The 21,003-nt window shown below is 48.5% G+C and overlaps 1 protein-coding gene across 4 annotated transcripts in view; it reads right to left on the bottom strand.

Annotated features, from left to right (window-relative positions):
- Positions 1-21,003, bottom strand: part of DIS3L2 (DIS3 like 3'-5' exoribonuclease 2) — a 371,217-nt gene that overhangs the window by 119,222 nt on the left and 230,992 nt on the right. For all 4 annotated transcript variants that reach the window (XM_069089292.1, XM_069089294.1, XM_069089290.1 and 1 more), the window contains 2 exons: positions 17,402-17,514; positions 10,028-10,135 (listed from right to left, as the gene is read on the bottom strand). In XM_069089292.1, the coding sequence (XP_068945393.1) occupies positions 10,028-10,135; positions 17,402-17,514 (221 nt within the window). The remainder of the gene's footprint in view (positions 1-10,027; positions 10,136-17,401; positions 17,515-21,003) is intronic.

Raw genomic sequence — 21,003 nt, 5'->3', positions numbered from 1 at the left:
GAGCTGAGGCAGAGAATGAGCAGCTCAGGGCAGCCTAGCATCCCATACACTCAGCTGGGAAGAACTCCTTCTAAGAGACTTTCTCCTGCTTTCCTTAGGGCAATGGGGACCAGAATTTGTGTCCCTTGGGTCTTCTGTTTCATCCCCATTCCTACCTTTTATTCCAAACCATGAAATCCTCCTCCCTTCCTCTGATTTTTGCATTACAGGCATCACATTTTGTATGGCAGAGTCCTTCCCTTGTGATACTTAGACCAATATTAAGGTCTGACCCTGCTAAGCTTTTTCTTCCCTCCAGTTAATAATCTACACTTCCTTCCTTCCTGCTTCTGTTTCCCAAAGCAGCTCTTCCACAGGTTTCCCTGGGTATGAAGCATTTTGCCTTTGAAAGGCGGTCCCTTCCCTCCAAGGCCCTGTCATTCTGCACCCCTGCACACAGCAGGGCATCTGAAGAGTTACTCGGGCTTGAGGCCTGTTTTGTTCCAAACTGACAGAGGGTCAGGATGCTTCAGGCCACGGAATTACAGTGCTGAGCACAGGAATCAATTACAACTCACTCTGCTCTCTCAGCCAGGGACAACAGTTAACATGTGGAGACCTTCCAGCAGATGAGAATTTACTGAGTGTTAAAAGCCTCCCATGCTTCTCCTCTAGGACACCTAATGGAAGCCTGCTGTACTCGAATCAGTCCACTGGAGTCCTAGTATTTCCAGTGGGAGTCTTCTCTAGCCTTATGGGGTCATCCTAGGGGGAAGTTTTGCCAAAATAACAACCTGTCTGCCTATGCAGTGCCCCTTTTATACATTTCTCTGTGGTCCTCTGGCCCACTCCTCAACAAGGCTTCCCACCTTCTCTAGCCGTCAGTCCACAAAGGAGAGGGGAAAGATGACAAGGCCCTTCAGGCTGACAGCTACCTGCTCACCTGCTGAAGACTTTGGGAGGGGGCCCACAAAGCTCAGGTTTGTTTTAAAATCCTTGGAAGGTTAAGGAAATGGGAGCTAGCCTTTTTTGGGCAGATACAGCAAAGATATTCTAAGAAACGCTCACCTGGCATGTGGGGGAGGAGTTGTTTTTATTCTTCTCGAATGAGCAAAGCTAGGCCTGACACTCTTCTTTCAGGGAAGGTCAAAGATGCCTCCCTGATCTGGCCTGATTCCCAAGAAGGCCCAAGAGGAAGAGACTCCAAGATCAGCAAACATGGCAGGCCAGAAGACCCTGAACAAAACTCCTCCCTCGGCCCCAAGATTGGCAAAGCCTAAATGTGGAGTTGGGGCTAGCAGCCGAGACAGAAGGATCAGAGATGTGCACAGAAGACGTATAAAAAGTCACAAGGAGATTCACAAAGAAAATTCCTCAAAAAGATCACATCCTTTCTTTCTTCCCTTCCTAATGTCAGCCATGGGATGACTCCCTCTCTGAAGTCAGATCCATTTCCTCTAGACCTCCAGGTTAGATAACCAGGCCATCAGCCCGAGAGAGCGAGCCAGGCTGAAAAAGGGATGAGGACACAAGCCCCACAGAGTCACCGCCTACAGGCAAGACTCAGCCACTAGAAGGAAGCCTCAGCACAGTGAAAGGTGGCCCTTGTCATGTGTACCCACCTCCATCCACTGAAGCCGCTACAATGCAAAACTGTGTGCTGGGTTCATCAGGTTTTGAAATAGCCATTCTAAGAAACCCTGCTACAGGCTCGGTAGGATATATCTGGCCCAGGTCTTCTTCTAAAGCTGCTGGAAGCCTATAGGGTGTCTAATATAAGCCTAAGTCATTGAGTGGCTTCCAAAGGGAAGGAAGGCCAGGAAATTACGCTCCGGAAATAGGTCAGGCTGAAAGCAAGCCCTTCCTAAATGGGGAAGGAGCATCCAGAGAGCTGCCGCAACCCTGCTTGGTTACCTGCAGGCAATCTGTTCAGGCTGCAGCAGGGAGGCCCAGGAGCACTGGAAAGGAAACTCCATTCATGTAGCTGATAGCAATCAGTGACTGGGATGGCTATCAGGAAGCAGCCTGGCCTTGGAGCCCAGAGGAGGATCTGAGTTTAAAACCTCTCAGACATTCACTAATTAGCTGCAGGACCTGGGGGAGCCACGTAACCTCTCAGCCCCAGTTTCCTCATCTATAAGAACATGATCTGTCTCCCAGAGTTATGAGGATCAAATGAGAACATTCGTTAAATCACTACCCAAAGTGTTGGATAAAGGCGAGCCATTACCATTAAATAGCAGCAGCTAGGTGGCCCAGCAGATAGAACGCTAGGTCTGGACTCAGCAGGGCCTGAGTTCAAATCTGACCTCAGACACTTCCTAACTCTGGGAGCCTGGACAAGCCATTTCACCTGGCTTGCCTCAGTCTCCTATCCGTAAAATAAATGGCAAACCACTCCAGGATCTTTGCCAAGAAAACCCCAGATGGGGCCACGGAGAGTTGGACATGACCGAAAACGACTTAAATTGTCATTATTTTAAAATGGTAATTTAAAAATTATAAGATTAATCTCGAAAAAAAATAAAATGTTTAAAATCCAACTAATTAGTTCACGTGATCAGAACTCTTTATACCAAATTGATATTTTAGCCGATTCTAGTACCTATGATTTCCCTGGGGCACAGCTCTGCTTCCAATGCCAGGGCAGGCAGCTTCTCCTTCCCTCTATCCCTCAATGTGCTCATTTCTGTGATGTCCCAGGTGTGATGCAGTCATAGCCCAGAGCTGACAAAGAGGAGCGGATGGGGCCGTGCCAAATACAAGTCCCTGGCCCCTTCCCCGGGGATGCACTCGGGATCTGGGCATACTCTAAACAATCCTGATAAGTGAGCACAGTGAGAGAGATCAGGAGAGCTCCAGGAAGCCAGGAGCGCTCTCTGAGATCCCAGGCAGAGGACGCCATAACATCCTCGGCCACACTGAGGGAGGCCAGGGTCAGGGAGAGGGCCAGTCCTGACTTCACCATGGTAATGCCCCGTGAAGGGATACTACAGCTGGGCCTTGATCTAACCGGCCAGAGGTTACCTAAATCAGCAAGCGGAGCTATGACCAGCTATGGTAAGTAAGTTTCGGTTCTTGGGTTTCTGAGAAGGTCTGTAATCTACACAGGGTATGTTCTTCCCATGAAAATAAACCCCACTTTGCTATTATTGCTGCTAGTATTAGGAGGTAGCTTGGTGGTGCAGTGGAGAGAGCACTGAACCTAGAGTCAGGAAGACCTGAGTTCAAATTGGTCTTTATACACTGACTAGCCATGTGATCCTGGGCAAGTCACTTAACCTCTGTGGCCTCAAGTTTCCTCATCTGTAAAATGGGGATAAGACCAGCGCCTCCCTCCTCAGCTGCTGCAAGGAGCACAGTGCCCGGCCCATGGCAGGCCCCAGGAAATACTTATTCCCTCCCCCCACTCCACTCCCACTCCTTTATTCAACCTAACTGAAGCCCCTCCACTAAAGACCTCTGCTGGTGTCTTGTCACACCGTGTGCCTGCTCCCCCTCCCAAAATGGAAAGGCTTCAGGTGCAGAGCTCGAAGGCAGCCCAGAGGCTCTGACCTGACAGAGGAGGGGACTGAAGGAACAGCCTGGGACTAGAACCCAGGTAGCTGTGGAAGCAATGACTTGGCCCTAGCATCTTCCAAGACATCATCCGTGCCAGAGGAGGGAGGGTCTATGGTGCAAAATCACAGAGCCCTAAAGGATTCGACAATATAATTATTTATAATATTTGTAATCACAACGATTCTGTTTGTAGTTGAGGAACACCCATCACGCCTGCCAGAAAAGGATTCACAAATGAGCTCACATACCATTGAATACACGCATTCTGACTTGAAGGAACAAAACGAACAGAAGTAGACCTTGTAAAACGTGTCCTTGCTTAGACCGAGGAGCTGGCAGGGGGAGTCCGGCTAAGAAGGGAAGCTCCTCCCACTGCGTCACTCAAACCAAGATTGCCAACTTCACCTCAAACATTTTCAGTGGTTTGGGCAAAGCCAGGGCAGGAGCTGTTTCAAAAGGTCACTTCCTCTCTTAGAAAGGAAAAGGTCTCCATTGAGAATCCAAATATGGTCCTGAAGTGGAAATATTCTCATATGCCTCTTACTTTTAATGGAAAGGATGCTGAATAAAGGATTTGCTTTTCACGAATGATCTCTCATCACGAGGCCACAGCCCACTTCAGCAGGGGAATAAAGACTGATGGAATGAAATGGAACTGCTTGAGGAAAAAAAGAGAAAAATATTTTTAAGTGCTAATACAGCAGCACCAAAGCTCTAATTTTGTTCTAAGGGGGGAAAAATGGGGGAAGCTCATCATTACAAATGGGCAATAAAAAAGGAAGGCTTTTAGTGTAAAAACCAAGAAGAGGAAGGATCTAAAGAGTCAGAAGAGAACAATAACCTATTTCACATTAGGTGGAGAGCTGGAAAGGAGGAAACGGTGCCTAGAGAAAGAATGAAACAGCCTGAACCCTTGGACTTAAGAAACCTGAAACTCTTTTTGAAGAGTTCTGAGAAGGAAGCAGCTGTTCATCCTCCAAGGACTGAATGACACAAGCCCACTGGTGCAATCAGGTGGGAGATCACCCAGGAAGGGTCAGAGGGAGAAGAGAAGAGCACAGGGGACCGGTCACTTCCTGCTAAGGGTAACTGAAAATGAAAATTTTCAATCAAATCATAATAGAAAAGTGTTGTCTCCCTGGGAGCCCATATCAAAGACATAACCAAGAATAATCCAAGACACGTCAAAATGGGTAATTACCACCTTCTTCTGGAAAATCACATGGTCAGAAATGATGCCACCCAGACAAACCTCGAAAGCTTGGTCAAGAACAATAAAATACTGGGCAAGAAGCTGATGGGCAGAGGGGCACAGGCATCACTGCTGTCAAGTGAAGCTGAGAACACAGACACAATGCTCTTGGTGATTGATCAGCTGGTGAAGGTCGTATCTGAAAATGAGAACACGTCTGAGGGTGAAGGCACACGAATGTCACTGCTGCTGCCAAGGAAACCAGGACTGGGGGATCTCAAGCTCAGGGGAGCTGAGCTGTTCCAGTGTCTACACAAAGTCTGGCACCAACACAGTGAGCACTAACACTGGGCTGCCAAAGGAGGGATGAACAAGTCCAGGAAGGAAACAGTTACTGCTCCTATGCCAATCAGTAGTGGGATCAGGCCATGAGTGACTACTGTACTTCTGGGTGAGAAGAGAGGGAGACCCAGGCTCTAAAAAAAGAGAAAGGATGGAATGTGGATTTCTAAATATGGGAATGACAGGCTTCTGGTCAGGGATGGAGTACACCTAACAAAGGCTGGAATAGAAGCTTTAGCCTTAAGTTTTGCAAAGCTAATCAAAAGAACTTTTAAAAGGTTGAGAGAAGAGGGACACTACCCATATCTCTCCATCAAACTGGATAACACAGAGAACTGAAAAGAAGGCCATTCAGATATTCAGAAGCTCCCAAGAGAAAACAATCCAAACAAGAATCATTAGCGAAACCCAGGATCTTAAATGTCTATACACAAACATACAAAACTCAGGCAATAAACAGACTCAGTCCTACCCCAAGAAGGCAAAGGCGACCTAACCTCACTGAGACTCACTGGCATGAGCCCATGACTAGCACGTGGTCTGTGGAAGGGTCTTAGTCCAAAGAAAGAGGACAGAAAAGGGGGTAGGGGGAGCACAACTCACACAGCCCTCAGACCCCGAGCAGGGAAGCATGACAGGAATACTTGGAAGAGGCTCCCCTGAAGGAGCAGCAGACGCCACTTTGCACTGCTGTGTGACCACACGCTCCCTGGCTGGAGGCAGGCTGGGCAGCACTGTGCTGGGCGCTCCACCTGCCCAGATGTCCATGTTAGCTCTCTCAGCCTAAAGCAGGGCAATGGCAAACACATTCTGGACTTAATGATGATGTTGTCCTTTAACAAGGGAGTAAATCACTGAAGGGGAGTTCTGCTCTGAATCTGATTCTCACCAAGAGGGAGAAACAAGAGAAAGACGGCAGTCACTTTGAGGAGATGCTACAGTCAGTAACAGAAAAACATGCTGTTGCAGGGACAGTTAATAAACGGCTCCACTTTTTTTAATATGGCCATGAGACTCTGCAGATGGCTTTGGTTGACTTTCTCCTTCAGCCCCAAAGCTTGCTAACTGTGCAGATACCTCAGTGGATCCTCCCTCCACACCCTCCCATCAATACTCTGTAGGGCATCTTTCCACTGCACTGGGGGCCTCCCTCTTGGTCTCTGGGCATTCTGGGAGAATGCCAACTGTCTGGCAGCCATCCCTTGCCTTCACTAACACCGATTCATCTCTTCTTTCAGTCTGACATTTCTCAGGCAACATTCTTCACCCTCTTTATCCTGGTTACTTTCTTGTTTGCAGTGCGCCGCAGCCTGCTGACCCTTACTACAAGCCTCTCTGAGGCCCTCCCACTCTCCGTTTTGGGGAGATGTTTGCGGTTCTTAAAGCACTGCAGAGTTTCCTGACTGCAGCCCATGTCCGTCCTATTCATTCTGAGACTAGGCCGTCACATGCGTACTGAAAGACAACAGACATTCTTCGCCCACTTGTGGAGAGGAGGGCTGGTCTCCCTGGATTCCCTGTGGCTCATCCAAAAGCTCTGAGGTGCTATGGGCATTGAGGCAAATGAGGCGCCTGGGAGTTTCTCTTTAGTGGGACTCTGCACTGGCTCACCCCAGGAGAGTGGGAACTGTCTCCGGCACAAATACCTCTCCCTGCTTCATGCTTCATTTGGTATTAATCAGCAAAGAGCCAACAAAGTCCTTGTCATTGTGTCATGGGGAAATTTTTCTTACTTTGACCTGTGTATGGGAGACACCTTATTTGAGGACAGTTTTTAAGGCAGCATTTTGTTCTCTTGAATCAAATGCTTTTTAATACTCAACAAACAAGAGATAAAGTGGGATCTTGTATTCTCCATGGCTTTCAGTAAACTGAAACAATTTACAACAATGTAAAAATAGTGTCAACTGTAATTAATAATTTGGGGAAATTATAATCTACATATGCTACACAGAAATTGCCTGTTTCTTCGTCTTCCTTTGCCAAGGATACTCTTCCTGTGGATGTCAATGATTGCAACAAAATGTTATACAAATGGGAAAGGAGGTATAGAAAAGGAATCCTCAATTTCCCCTTTCTGGTCATATTTCTGGTAATGATAAAAACCAAGATCTCCTTAATGTTTGGTATACTTTTCTCCTTCAGATACCTTAAGAACTGACCCCAAACCCTCAAAATTGGTCCATCTGTAGCAGAGACCCCCCTCGTGGAAGACTTCTTCTCTCTTCTGTGGGCTCATTACTCTCTCGGGCTACACACCTAGGTCTGGAATGCTAGTCCAAACAGCACAGTCCAGCCGTCACTGAGGATGAGCTGATTACAGAAAACTTCACAGATCTTTTCCATTTTTTCCTGTCTGCTATTCTCCTTCCAGTTTTCGCCTGAAACGCCCCCAAGATGACCCTTCTTCACAGTCTCTTGCCAAGACTTCTTCCAGCTTGTTTTCCCTCTGCTGCTCCTTGCTGTTTAATGAAGCGATGCTACTGAGAACATTTCACCAGCCTCCTCCATCCGATGTTACAAAGAAGAAGCTTGTGTCCTAAGCCAGCGTTGTCCTTGGCTTGCAACAGCTCCCACCTGGCAAAGAGATCAAGTGTGTGTTGGCTGACTCCGCTTCTGGGCTCTTCTGGGCTCTCCGCCCCAGTAACTGATAGATATCAGTTAAACTCCTTAGGGTTAATTTGGACTGAGGTTCATGCCTCCATTCACTTCCCAGTTTTCAGTGTCAACATCTTGCTTAAACAGAGCAAGGCGAAGTGGTTTTAATTGCATGTCACAGGTTTTTTAATTTTATTCTTTTCTACTTTTATACTAATTAGGACCTTTTCTCTAACAAGCTGGTGGTCACACTACAGGGACAGCAGGTGTGGGAAACTGTATCAGTAACCACTTGTTTCCTCATTGTTAACATTTAACCATTTTAGTATCGGGTGTTACTTGATGCTTGCCACTTCCAATGCCAGGGTGGCACAGTGAGCAGAGAACCAGGCCTGCAACGAGGAAGACTCATCTTCCTGAGTTCAAATCTGGCCTGGCTGTGTGACCCTGGACAAGTCACTTCACCCTGTTTGCCTCAGTTTCTTCATCTATAAAATGAGCTGGAGAAAGCAATGGCAAACCACTCCAATATCTCTGCCAAGAAAACCCCAAATGGGGTCACGGAAACTCAGACAAGACTGAACAACAACAAACTTCCAGCGCCCTGCCAATCATTCCCTTAATATTTGCCTCATGACTCGTATTTGCGGTTTTAAGTAGGGGTTCCTCCTCTGCAGCCCCTCCCCACCATTTCTCCAGGTGTCACCAAAGAGTTTGCATACTTCCAGCCACTAGAGGGCGCCAGAGCGCAGAGTCCCCGGCCTGGAGTCAGGGAGCACTGAGCTCCCAACTAATCTCTGAAAATTGCAAGCTGCATGACCCTGGGCAAGTCACTTGACTTCTGTTTGTCTCAGTTTCCTCACCTGTAAAACGGTGGAATAGGAAGTAAATTTTTAAGATCTTCCCTGCCCCTAGGCTAAAGTGCACCTGGAGCCTGGGGTGGGAGGCTTGTTTTTCAGTAGATACTTTTTGATTGGCCAGTGGGTCCAGAAGGTTGTTACATTCTCTGAGCCAGGAGCAGGCTATATAAACCCTGATTTGAGGCTTTGCTTTGGGGCTCACTTTGAGAAGTGTTGTGTGATTTGACCAGATGAGACTCTGGGAAGCCGTTATTGACAGTCCCACGGCTTTGAAAAACCCAGATGTTGATTTGGTATGGATGTAACAGTTGTACAGTTTGAAAACCTGTCTACTTGATCTATTTCTCTGTCTTGATAATTCTGTCTGTATATTCTGAAGTTCGGGGCGCTGACCTTTTTCCCCTGAACTAGGTAAACGATACATATGTTTGACTGACTAAAGTAAGCTTGTTAACCCATTCTGAGTTGCTTTCCTTTATCAAAGCAGATCCAAGGACCTGTGTTGGCAGCCCCCCTGGGGACGCCGGGGTGCTCGCTGCTACAAACGGTGACAATAATAGCGCCTACCTCCCAGGATTCTTGTGAAGCTCCATAAGATATTATGTTCGTAAAGACACTTTGCAAACCTTAAAGAGTTATATCAATGTCAGCTATGACTATAACCGCCACCATTATGGCGTGATGTGGTTATCACAGTCTTGGTGGTGTGGCCAGCCCACCCCCGCCCACCGATGCAGCTCCTCGTGTCCACGCCTCCATCCAGAAATACTTCCATTTTTCCTCTACACTAGCCTCTGGACCTCCCAAACCCATTTCCGTGTCCCCACCTTTGTCCCCAGGTCTCTCTTCCTCCAGAAGCATTGACCAACGCTGCCGGCCCCTGCGGCACAGACAGATTTACCAGAAGACCTGAGGTCTGGCCCACAAAGGTCCTCCCTCCTGAGCTCTCTCCTCTCTACGTCCCGTCCCCAGTGTCTTCGCCCATCCCCTCTCTTGTGGTCGTGCTCCAGTTTGCCAACGCCCTTCCAGAATATGGTGACCAACCTGAACACAGAAGTCTCACATTGCATGTGAGAAGTCTACGAGCCAGGCCTAGGGATGTCACAAGCTCTTCTGGATGCCGTTTGTGCTGCTTTCTAGTCACTTACATACGTCAGAGCTGTCTCCCCACCAGACTAGAAGCTCCTCCGAGGCCGGCACCAACATGGAAAAGTGCCTACTATGTGCAAAGTGCTGTGCCTGGTCATGGGGACACAAAGACAATCCCTCTCTCAAAGAATGTACTCTCTGCAGAATGTCATCAAAGGCACAAATGTAAATAAACGTGGAGCACACAAAAATGGGAATGAAGTAATTTCAGGAGCTTGAAAGGAGGGGTCAGGAAAGAACACCGGGGAGTCCACACCGGGGAGTCCACAATGTGCTAGGCAAGCAGGGAGCCCCTCCTCCACTTGTAGGCTGAATTTCCCCCATCTGGGAAGAGGCGGGTCCTTACCTTGCCTTGCGGGGTCAGCTTCCAGATGACAGAGAAGGTGAGTTTGTCGGTCATGGGGTTGAGGCTGCACAGCTCCTCACACAGCAGTCTGGGGAGCATAGGGATGACCTGTCCAGACAGAAAGGCACAGGTCATTTCCATCCTTAGGGAGGACAGATGAGATATAAGGGTGAACAAAAGCAAAGCTAAGTGCAGATCCAAGGATGAGGCTGCTCTCGTGGGACACAGGGTGACACGGGCAAAAGACCACTGGTTCTAGAGGGAGAAGGATTTGAGTTGAAATCCTGCCCCTGGTGCGTACTACCTGTCAAACTAAATGACCTCAGAGGTCCCCTCTTGTTATATACAGATCTAGCCCAGGATCTCCTTACTGAAGAAACCTTGGGGGTTACTTCCCATCTTTTTCTGTCATTTTCAGAATCCTTCCTATCTGTACCAAATGGATCCATTAAGGCCTCGAGCATTTATGAAGTGTCTTGGGTGTGTCCCTGCCTTCAAGGCACTTCCATTCTTCTAGGATCAAGGGATAGGGGGAAAGCCAGATTGTCCAACCAGCTCCAATAACAACAGGAAGATAAAGATTTGGTGATTGTTCCCCAGGTAAAGTTGGTCAGGCGGAATGCATTCATGCCAGCAGAGCCCTTCAGCCCCCCTGCCTCATCTGAACTTCCCAATGGCCTTGAGACCCTTCTACCAGGGAGACCCTGAGGCTGGTCTGCCCTGAAGGGTCACGCAGCTGGTGAAGCCCAGGATCTGGAGCAGGTTCTCTCCTGCTGGGGTCCAGGCCTTTTTTCACTCTTCCATGTTACTTTTCGGAAGGCAACTAAAGAGAAAAGCAAAGTTACCATGTTTCACATTAAGCTAAAAAGGAGATTCTTGCCCCAAGGAAAAGGTGGGTACTTTGGGTCTTTTCAATCATTCTTGCCTCTGAAATAGTCACGGGAACTTGGGAGCTACATGTGAATCGCTGACTCAGCTGGAGCTAAGTCCCTGCTGGGTGACTGACTGCTCCCTGCTGTATCACCCCCCATGCTGGCCTGCTACCAAAGGGTGACGCAGTGCTGTCCAGAGTCTGGGGAGGCCTCCAGCACCTGCCTGCCATGACGGGGCACAAGAAGCTTCACCTTCATCACTGGCTTCTTTTCAACTAGTGTCTAAGGTACAATCACCCCACTGGGTCTTTCAAATGGAGCTGATTCAATTAGTGCTTCTTGGCTGTCTTTGAAGCATCTCTGATTAAACAAGAAAACAGGGTACTAGATAAAGCTGAGGCCAGATTCAGTGGGGAATTCAAACCTGAGAAAGTCTTTCTGGGTCCCCTTGGTTTTGTCTGTGGCCTGTCACACCCCTGTGGCTGTGTTCACTCTGGCGAGCCCTGGCAGCATGCAGAGGCGAGCTGTGGGCTTACTCTGGAACAATGTCGGAGCCCAGAATTCCTCAGGAGCTAGATAAACCACTTCCCCAACACAAAGCCTGCCCAAACAGATGGACAATGGCTCACCCTTCCATAAATTACACCTCTATTATTAGCCTGGAAAGGCAAGTTAACAAAGTTGTTCTGCCATCTGCCCCAAGAGGCCTCTCAAGGCTCCAATGATTTCGGAGAGTGCCCATGGGACACCCACCGCCCATGTATTTCCCTTGTGACCCTGTCAGACAAATGGAGCCAGTCTGGTCCTCAGCAGACACCAAGGGGCTGACAAGTCACCACCCTTCTTTGGGAGCTGGGAGCCATCACTGGAGGAGGCAATCTGGTTTGCTCAGAGAACCCACAGACTAACAAGGCTATGCTGAAAGGGGAAAGGAGGCCACTCAGTCATTAGATGGGGGTCTGGAACTGGGCTTGGTTACTCAGCCCGAAATGATCTGTCCAGCTCCTGTCCACTCCATATCTGTGACCACTGTATCTTTCCCAGGACACTGAACCTATTCTGAACACGAGCTTGGTCACTGGGGGATTATAAATGACACTAATCACTGCCTTTTATAGAGGCCTTTAAAGTTTGTAGAAGGCAATGATGACAAAGCAACTACAGTGAACATCCCCATTGCTGTATGGCCTCAGAGAGATGATGACGTGAGCTGCGGTTGGGCTGTGTAAGGTCGCCAGCCTCACTTTCTCCTCCAGAACCATCTGGGGGCCAGTGGCCAGATATGGATCTGGACCAGGACACAATCCCCACTGTAGAGATGAAGAAAGAGTCAAAGGAAGTAAGTGATTTGTCTGTGGCTTTAAACACCTAGTCAGCCTCAGAGGTAAAGCTGACCCCACGCTCAGCATGCTACCCATTAAGCCCTGCTCCTCTCATTCTGTCTTTACCAAAAACAGAACTCTTTATTAAGCAAGCACAAGAAGTATTACAGAAGACTGTTTAAAGACTTCACCAAGTCGAAATTCAAAAACATAAATGACCAGGTGTAATTCACAATTCCCTTTCCTGACGCCATGGCACCTGGCCAGCATCCCAGTTCTGGAGGTGCCACTGCCCTTTCTGATGGCAGCTCCATTCTACCCTGCATCTGGCCTGGCTCAGTCATCCCATCTTGGAGTCATACCCTCACCCGCCTCTAGCCAACACTGCTCCTAGAAAGGATGCGTCCATCTACGGCCCCGGAGGCGCACCCACTCTTCCTGGAAGTTCCTTGAAGACAGGCACTGCCTTTGGTTTCATATCTGTAACCTCAGCTCTTAGCCAATGACTGGCACTTAGCCAGTGCTCACTCAAACATGGTGCCTTTCTCATTTATCCTTAGAGCCCCCATTTCTTCCCATCTTTCCCCATTATGGTGTGAGAGAGAGAAACTTGGTCTTTTCTTTATCTGTCAGATTTGATGCCACTCAATGCTGGCTGCACTACAAGTCTCACCAGCTTTCCCCATCACTATGGGTTAGAGCAACGACTTCCTTCTCTTTCTTCCTCTGCCCTCTCCCAGGAAGAAGCGTCTGTCCCAAAGAGAGAGAAACCTCTCCTCATGGAGGCCTCCCTTTCTTCTCCACCAGGTGCAAGCTCAGGGGTCTCTGGGCACAGCCTGGCTCCTGGTCCAGGGGAGAAGCTGGTCTCCTTGTCTCTTACAAAGAAGGCAGGCTCTTCTGTGACCTTGCTCTAAGCTCTCAAACCAGCCTCTGGGGCACACGCATGGCCTGCTGTCCCATGAGGTCCCAGAAAGTTTGAACATGGGTTGGTCACCAATCTACAATAGCACCATCAAGGGCACAACTCACTTGAGACAATATTTAAATACTTAATATTTAATGAGATTTTTCATCAGTGTCACTAAATTTTAGTGACCCTACACAGCTAGGCAATCACTCTGTATTATGTGTCTGAGGGCAGGCAGGGAGTGCCATACAGCACCAGGCTGAGAGTCAGGAAGACTCATGTTCCTGAGTTCAAATGTGACCTCAGATATTTAATAGCTAGGCAAGTCACTTCACCCTGTTTGCCTCAGTTTCCTCATCTGTCAAATGGACTGGAGAAGGAAACAGCAAACCACTCCAGTGTCTCTGCCAAGAAAATCCCAAATGGGGTCACGAAGAGTTGGACACGACTGAAACATGACTAAACAACAACAAAAATTATGTGTCTGAACAAGTTATGTAAGTTTCAGCACATTTGGCTGTTCTCGTGTGAAGAAAAGCTAGTTTAAGCTGAGTTGGGAGGGAAGTTTTCATTCAAAGTGATGTAAACAATAGTGAGATGAAAGGTCAATTTTGTTCCTCTTTCTCATTTCAGATTTACTCGAGGGAACGCTTCCCCACCTTTGCACTTAGGTTCCTATGGGAGCCAAACTGATCAGTGTCCATCAACTTCTCTCTAAGCCTGAAAACCCTAGATGGAGCAGGTTCAGCAGCTGGAGGGAGAGCCGTGCTCCCTCAGCCTCAGCTCTTGGGGGCTCTCTCTTCCCCTTTTCTCCTGCACCTTCTTTCCAAGTGCCTCAAGGGAGGTGGGACTGACCTCTCTTCCTTCCCCTAGGCTGCAACAGCCATGGTGTCTTGCAGCATCAGTCCAAAAAGTGATTTAATGAGCCGCCTCAAAAATGGCCCTTTCCAAGCTCAGTGGTGTCCTTGCAAGTGCAGAGTCAAGAGATATCCTGATACACCCTGCTTGGTGGACCGGGAAGAAGGCAGTGAAGGGGGACCTAGGGTGCCTTCTTTATTAGTGTTCTTTATAGGGCTGGGAAATAAACAGGACCAATGCAGGTGTTTGACAGATGTTTGCAGGAAAGGGAAAATGTGCCCATGAGATGACTGGCACTGTGATTTTCCTAAGCTCTGGGGACTGAGGCTATGTGAGGAGACTGGAACAAGGTCCATCACTCAGGCAAATAAAACACTTCTCAGGGCAGCTGCTGGGGTTACCAACTGAACCATAAAGTCTTAGATTAGCCTCAATCCCCCCCCCCAAAAAAACCCCAAACTCACAAACAGGTGCTAAAGCCACAGTTAATGGTCTGACCACGCTCAGCAGCAAGCTAGCCAATGCAGCCCTGTGCCTAGTGGGAAGGGCTATAGGGAAGAAGAGCCAATCAAGGAAATGGGAACAAAAAAGAACCGCAGACCCCCATCATGCCTTAAGGCTGCCCATAGGGTTTGAGAATAATCAAGGGCTCTGGATGCTAGGCCTTGGCTGTGCAAACTCCAGGGAGAGATCAGACTTTTAGCCTGAGAGCTTGGTTGGGTTTTCCCCTCTTTCTCAGGGTGGAGGACTCCAGAGTGTGAACAATAGGGCAGAATGAAGTAGTTCACCACTCACATATTGAATGACACTGAGAGGAAATGGTCAATTCATTTTCTAGCCAACATTTCTGTTTTAAGAGTTTTCTTTTTCATATCAACACTTCCATGAATTCAAATTCTGATCAACTCTGTTACCCAGCTTGACATTAACAAAATACCAACATCTCTGACTACTTGTGGCTGACAGAGATGACCATCTTAAAACTCTTTGGACTCTACATTCAGACTAGCTTCCAGTCTCAATCTTTGATCTCCATTATAAAGCAACACCAATAAAATACTGTAGAGATTTATGGCCGACCTTTCCCCTGAGCTGCTTCACACCTAAAACAACATGAGTGCCCAAGCCAAGACAGAAAGTTTACGGCGAGGTTTCAACTGTTTAGGTTTGCTCTTGCTTTTAAAACTTAATACACTCATTTTTAAAACTGACTTAGAAAAACATTTGCGATCACAGGGTACCTCCCTCCCCAGCTCATAGAAGATGATCCAGAGAAATTACATAGGATAGAAATTACACTTACTGGCCTTCTTAGGAAAGGTCACAGAGTTCTAAGCTGGGATGGAAGGCAGAAAATCCCACCTGACTTTCTAAACCTCTCTCTTCCCCTACCCCCAGCTCCAAAGGGAAGCCTTTTCTGGGAGATTTTCGTGGCCATCTTGTTTTAATTCTCCTCCTCTGCCCCCACCCAGTCTATCCTTTTAACCAGAAGGAATACACATTTCTCACCAGGAGCAAAATTTTCACAAAGGACTTCATTTAAATGTCAGCAAGAAGGATTTCAGATCCAAGATCATATTCACTGTAAAAATGTCCTAATAGAGAGGATCATTTCCCTCATGCTGAGGTAAGAAGTTTACACTGTCACTGTCATTACCTCTGTCCCCAGGAGGTCATCAGCTAAGTTCTTGTGCCTGAGGGAGACTAAATCAAGGTCACAGATGGTGGGAGAGAAACCATAGCAGGGATATTGCAGGAGAAGACCCTCTCTCTCTCACAGACATCAACAGGGTCACTGGGCACACAAGACTCTGGGTGGGGAGAGGTTCAGAGCACATGCCACGTGAGAAAGCACAGAAGCTTTTCCCAAAGTGGAGAAGCCATTTGCCTAGCTTCTAAAGCAAATCTTTATAGGCATGGTTAAAAAAAAAAAAAACAGCAAAAAGTTCCTGGACAGTCTTCCAAGAAACAAAGGGAAGAAGAAAGGTCAAAGCAGTGGTCCAAAGTTACACAAACGGCCATGTTTCTGCTGTCCAGAGTTGGGCAGCAGACCCTGGGGGAACCGGCCAGTTTGGCTGATGTGCAACCAGAACAATGATGAGGCCCTGGGGTGGGGCGAGGGGGGGACAGAGTTCTCTAGTTTCAGGGTTCCCACTTCTAAAGAAAAGAGCCCCTCTGTTCCAGGAGTGAATAATGCAAAAAGAGAAGCAGGAGACAAGGAGAAAACCATTCTGACAATATATCATTAGCTTCTGTAATGATCTTTTACTACTTAAGGCTGAAGCTGAGAAAGAAGGTAATCAGACCTCTGGCCCCAGAGCTTCTCTAATGATGAGAAAAGTCCTAGAATAAGGATTTCTGCCCAGGACTGGGCTGACAGCTGCATGGAGTTCACGTTGTCTGGGGCTAGAGAGGGGAACAGTGAGTCTTCTTTTTTCCCTGGAATTAGTGAATGCTAGAACTGGAAGGGACCTTTGGGGGGAGCTAACTTCTTCAACCCCCTCATTTTACAGAAGAGGTCAGAGAAGGAAGCTGACACGTCCAACATGTGCACCCCCTGCCCATGTGCAAGGGGACCCAGAGAGGTAGCAGAAGATCAGGAGAAACCTAACGCCAGGCTCCTGGTCTAGGAGACTGGCCTCTCTTGGACACAAGAGGCAGGGGAAGGACACATTCAACCTTCAGTCCCTGAGATGTTTCTAGAGCCACCCAGATAAGGATGGCTGCAGCGAGGAAAAGGACGTGCCTGCATCAGGAGCCCAGCTCTTCTCCTTCTTATGTGCATGACCTCCTTGGGCCTCAGTTTATGCTCTGTCAAATGGCCAGCTGGACTTCTGATTTCCCTCCAGTTCTCAATCTCAGAAGCCATGAACCTATGATCTCCAGGGCAGACTTACCACCAAAAGGGTTCACAAATGCTTGGAAAACCACATCTGCTTTTCCCTTGACAGCTCCAATAAGGCCCCTTTTGGATAAAAGGCCACTGATGATGCAGCCAATGAGAAGAAAGTCAAAGGGCAAGTGTGTCCCTGGAAAGCATTCTCCTTATGCATCATGTACAGCTTGGCCAAGTTAAAACACAGCTACTGCTCCCAGTGCACTGTGTCTGGAGTCGGGAAGACTCCTCTTCCTGGATTCAAATCCAGCCTCTGACACTTCCTAGCTGGGTGACCCTGGGCAAGTCACTTCACCTCACTTCCCTCCATTTCCTCATCTGTCAAATGACCTGAAAAAGAAAATGGCAAACCCTTCCAGCATGCCACAAAAACCTCAAACAAGGTCACGGGGCCATCGGGCACGACTGAAACAGCTGACCAATAAGTTGCTCCCAAATGCATCATCAAGTGAAGGGTGAAGAGGATGAGGAAAACAAGAGCGTGCCCTCCACACCCAGCAGATGGACGCTGCCTCTTACCTTCTGCACCAGGTAGACGCTTGTGGCCCTCTCACTGGCCACTTCATCCAGAGCCGATCCTTCTGGAACAAAGTAACTCACATCTGCTATGTGAACTCCCACTTCAAAGTTCCCTGCAAAGGCACAAGATGATTAGAAGGGCAGGGCCACGGCCCTCCCACAGAGCTCCCCTAACAACAGCGAGGTCAGCTCCTTTGCAGGAAAACGTTCTAGTGATGGGGCTTGTTGGCGAGCCAGAGTGAGCCGGCCACGGTGGGCCCATTCCTAGGATGAAGGCCTTAACATGGCTGGCCCTGGTTCTACCACTTAGACTGTAATGAATGACTCCTATCTCATGATGCACAAAATCTTAGGCCACCGGCAGTTACCCACGAGTCGCCAAGATCTAGAAATCCTGGCTTTGCCAAGTTCCTTGCAGGATTTCCCCCTCTCCATTTCCATGGCAAGGTTCTTGCTCACTTTCACAGCCATTCCTATCCCATCAGGCTCTTGGAACTTCCCATCCAGCTGGTTCCCTCTGCCTTTCCACTCTCCAGCCTGGTTCACAACCAAAGACTCACTGTCCTAAAGCACCCTCGGATCTCCTCACTATACAGAATAAAATGGGGTCAGGTATTCTCAGGGACCATGAGCACTACACTATTACTAGGCACCTAACAGAGACTGGCCGGTGATTGCTCAACACTCCAGCACCGTCTGTACGAAGTCTTTGCTTGTGACTGCCATCCAGGGGCAGCCTGTCTCTCCTCTGGACTCTTGCCCTTGTCCTGGGGCACTTGTCACATCCTATCTATTGTCTCTGATGACAGCGAATTTAGACATGCCTGAAGGGCAACTTACTGAATAAGACAGTCTGTCCTGACATCTGCAGTCCTGGGAGTGAGGTGTATGAGCTGCATGCAGGTGAGGAAAGGGCCTCCTCCTCTTGGGCAGAGGCAGCCTCCCCCGCCATACACACATTAAACCATGGCCATACTTGCGGATACATGACTTCAGCAGGTGGCTTCTTGCCCCACTGGTGCTGATCACAGTTCCACAGATGCCAAGTGGAGCCTCGGGTAGGAGCTAGGGATCTGCCAGCCCCCCTCCAACCAGCCCTGGAGGAACCTTTCTGAACCTACCATTGAGAGGCTGGGCTGAGCTGAGGCTCGAGTGACAGAGAGTCTGAGACTTTCCAGTCAGCGGGGCCTGCCGGATCTCCCACTTCCCCAGTGTCCAGCATCCAGGGCCCCCTCTGTGCACCTGGCCATCGAGCTGCCCCATGATGATTGGATTCTCCCAGGGTATCTGCTTACTCTCCTGACCCCCACAGCGGCTACTCATACCAACTTTAACGAAGAAGAGGAACAAAACAGGCCGCTCCTGCCGAGTGAGCAGCTCAAGGATTCAAATACGGATCTTATCTCCTTTATCCCAAAGTCTAACCCTGAAACCACACTCCTATGGAGACATTCATTTTTCTGCAGTCTTTTTTTGTTTCTGAGACTACAAGGAAGGAGCTTCTGCAAAGAGCCCAGAAGACAAGGCAGCACTTGTCCCAACTGAATCACCACCTGGGGACCTGCTCCCGAAAGGCCTCGGGGGCAGCGGCCACAGCTGGCAAGCCAACGAATCTGCCCCCCAGCAAGCAGAGCAGCCAGTCTTGGGGAGTTCAGCTTCTTCTCTGATATTAGAAGTATCTAAAGCCAGAACTGAAAAGATAAAACAGAATGGCTTCCTTTGAAGCCACTATTTTAATTTATTGACCTGAGAGATCAATATTGACTAAGGGAGAGCAAGGGGGTTGTCCCACCACCTCCACCCTAGCTGAACAGTCACTGAGCACTTAACTTACAACACATGAACTTTCTGTCCTCAGTCAAAATTGACAAACTGACAAAGATCTCATTACAGGAGGGAAAACACACAGAGGGCCAATCAAAACACAGAGAAGAGCCTTAAATTTCACTTAGGATTCCCAGCAGAGGCCCTTAACCAGTGGTCAGCATCCCCCCCCCCCACTTTGGCACTTTTTATGGAAGTCCTAAGTAAATACTTTATTCCGTATGTTTACATAATGTGAACTGGCAGCTCTCTGGGGTAGTGACGCTGAAGGGTTAGTGTGCGTGAGGGAGATCTCTGCCATCAGTCAATGCCAGAGTTCTCTGCAACCTGGTGGTTGTAAAACAGTTGTTTCCCCAGCAGAAACCATCCATGGGCTTCTGTTAGGTTGGCTGGTGTGTGAGGGACGAGGATGGTCACTGGTCGCTGATGGGCAGGTCTTGTCCAAAACCAGGAGAGGAGGGAGGGATCAGTCAGGAGCCTGAGCGCCGCCAGGGTCAAGGCTATGTCAGGCAGCTCTCTTGCCTGGAGCCCACCCTGGCTGCAAACCAGCAGCAGCCAGGGAAGCTGGCCAGGCACCAATACCGTTTCCCAAATGTTTCATGATCTCACTGACCTGGGTGTTCCCTTTGACAATGTAGTCCAGACCTGCCCATCCCACCCTTAACCCTCTCTTCCAGCCCCAGCATGCACTGCAGGCCTTCATCATGTTCTCCTGACATCAACGTCATCACAGCATGATCACTACAGCCTAGTCAAGTGGGAGGGAGCCCTAAAGGCCGCTCATCCCACTTCCCATTGTGGGAGAGCATCTTTTCTGGGACATCACTCACTCAAGGCCTCTTTCTCCCCTCTCCTCTCCTACAGCAGCCCTTCCTCTGGAGGTGATAACAGTGAGCTGTAGGCACTCCGATGTCCCTCCAAGGACGTCTGGGGCAGACCTTCCTCCAGTCATCGCTTCCCAACGGAGCCTACTGGCTCCCCAGCTGGGCATCTCTAGCCGAAACAAAGGTTTACTGAGGCTGCACCAAAATCTGTTTTCCTTTGATCTTCTTAGTTTATAAATCTCTCTGCCTCACTACTCTTCCAACACTTGAAGACAGACAGCTCCAACTCTCTCCTTTCCTTCCACATCAGTGTTCCCAGATCTTCTAACTTTTCTTCATGGGGCAGGCCCTTACAAAGCCTTGTCCCCTACTGCCAAGATCCTCCCTGGAGGGTCTCAGTAGCCAGAGCTGAATGCAACATGCCAGACGAGGTGTGACCAGCATGGGGCCCAGAAGGCCAACTTCTCCCAGTCACAACTTGGGATAACCTGGTGGAGATGTGGCCTAAGATGGCATCTGCTTTTGGAGATGCTGCGTCCCTTTTAGCTGGCATGCCCTCCTCCCCCAGGAAGGGCAGGGGCAGGGGCAAGGGCACACCAGATGTGGTTATAAATAACAGGAGACTATTAGTCTCAAGTACTTTAGAGGAAAGTACATCAATTCCTTGAATGAGTGTCAGTTTAAAAATTCCCCTTTTTAGAAAATTTTATACATCTCTTCAATTTACAACAGCTATGATTTTTGTATTTTCTGAGACTAGTTTTTATTTATAACTTTACAAGTCTTTATATTTTAAATACAAAATAGCATTAATGGACTACTTTTCATATTTTGATTTTATTCACATACATTTAAACCTCAAGAAAATAACAGTATAAGCCTGTTTACCAAGGGGGAGGGGGGACAGTATCACTTTTTTTTTTTTTTTTGCTTTTTGGAGGGCAATTGGGGTTA

Source organism: Petaurus breviceps, unplaced genomic scaffold (assembly GCF_028583685.1).
Source record: "Petaurus breviceps papuanus isolate PSGF00001 unplaced genomic scaffold, PetGlider_PUasm1.0 186, whole genome shotgun sequence".
In the NCBI taxonomy this organism is placed as follows: Eukaryota; Metazoa; Chordata; class Mammalia; order Diprotodontia; family Petauridae; genus Petaurus; species Petaurus breviceps.
The sequence above is the reverse complement of the archived record's forward strand: the minus strand, read 5'-3'. Positions and strand labels throughout refer to the sequence as shown.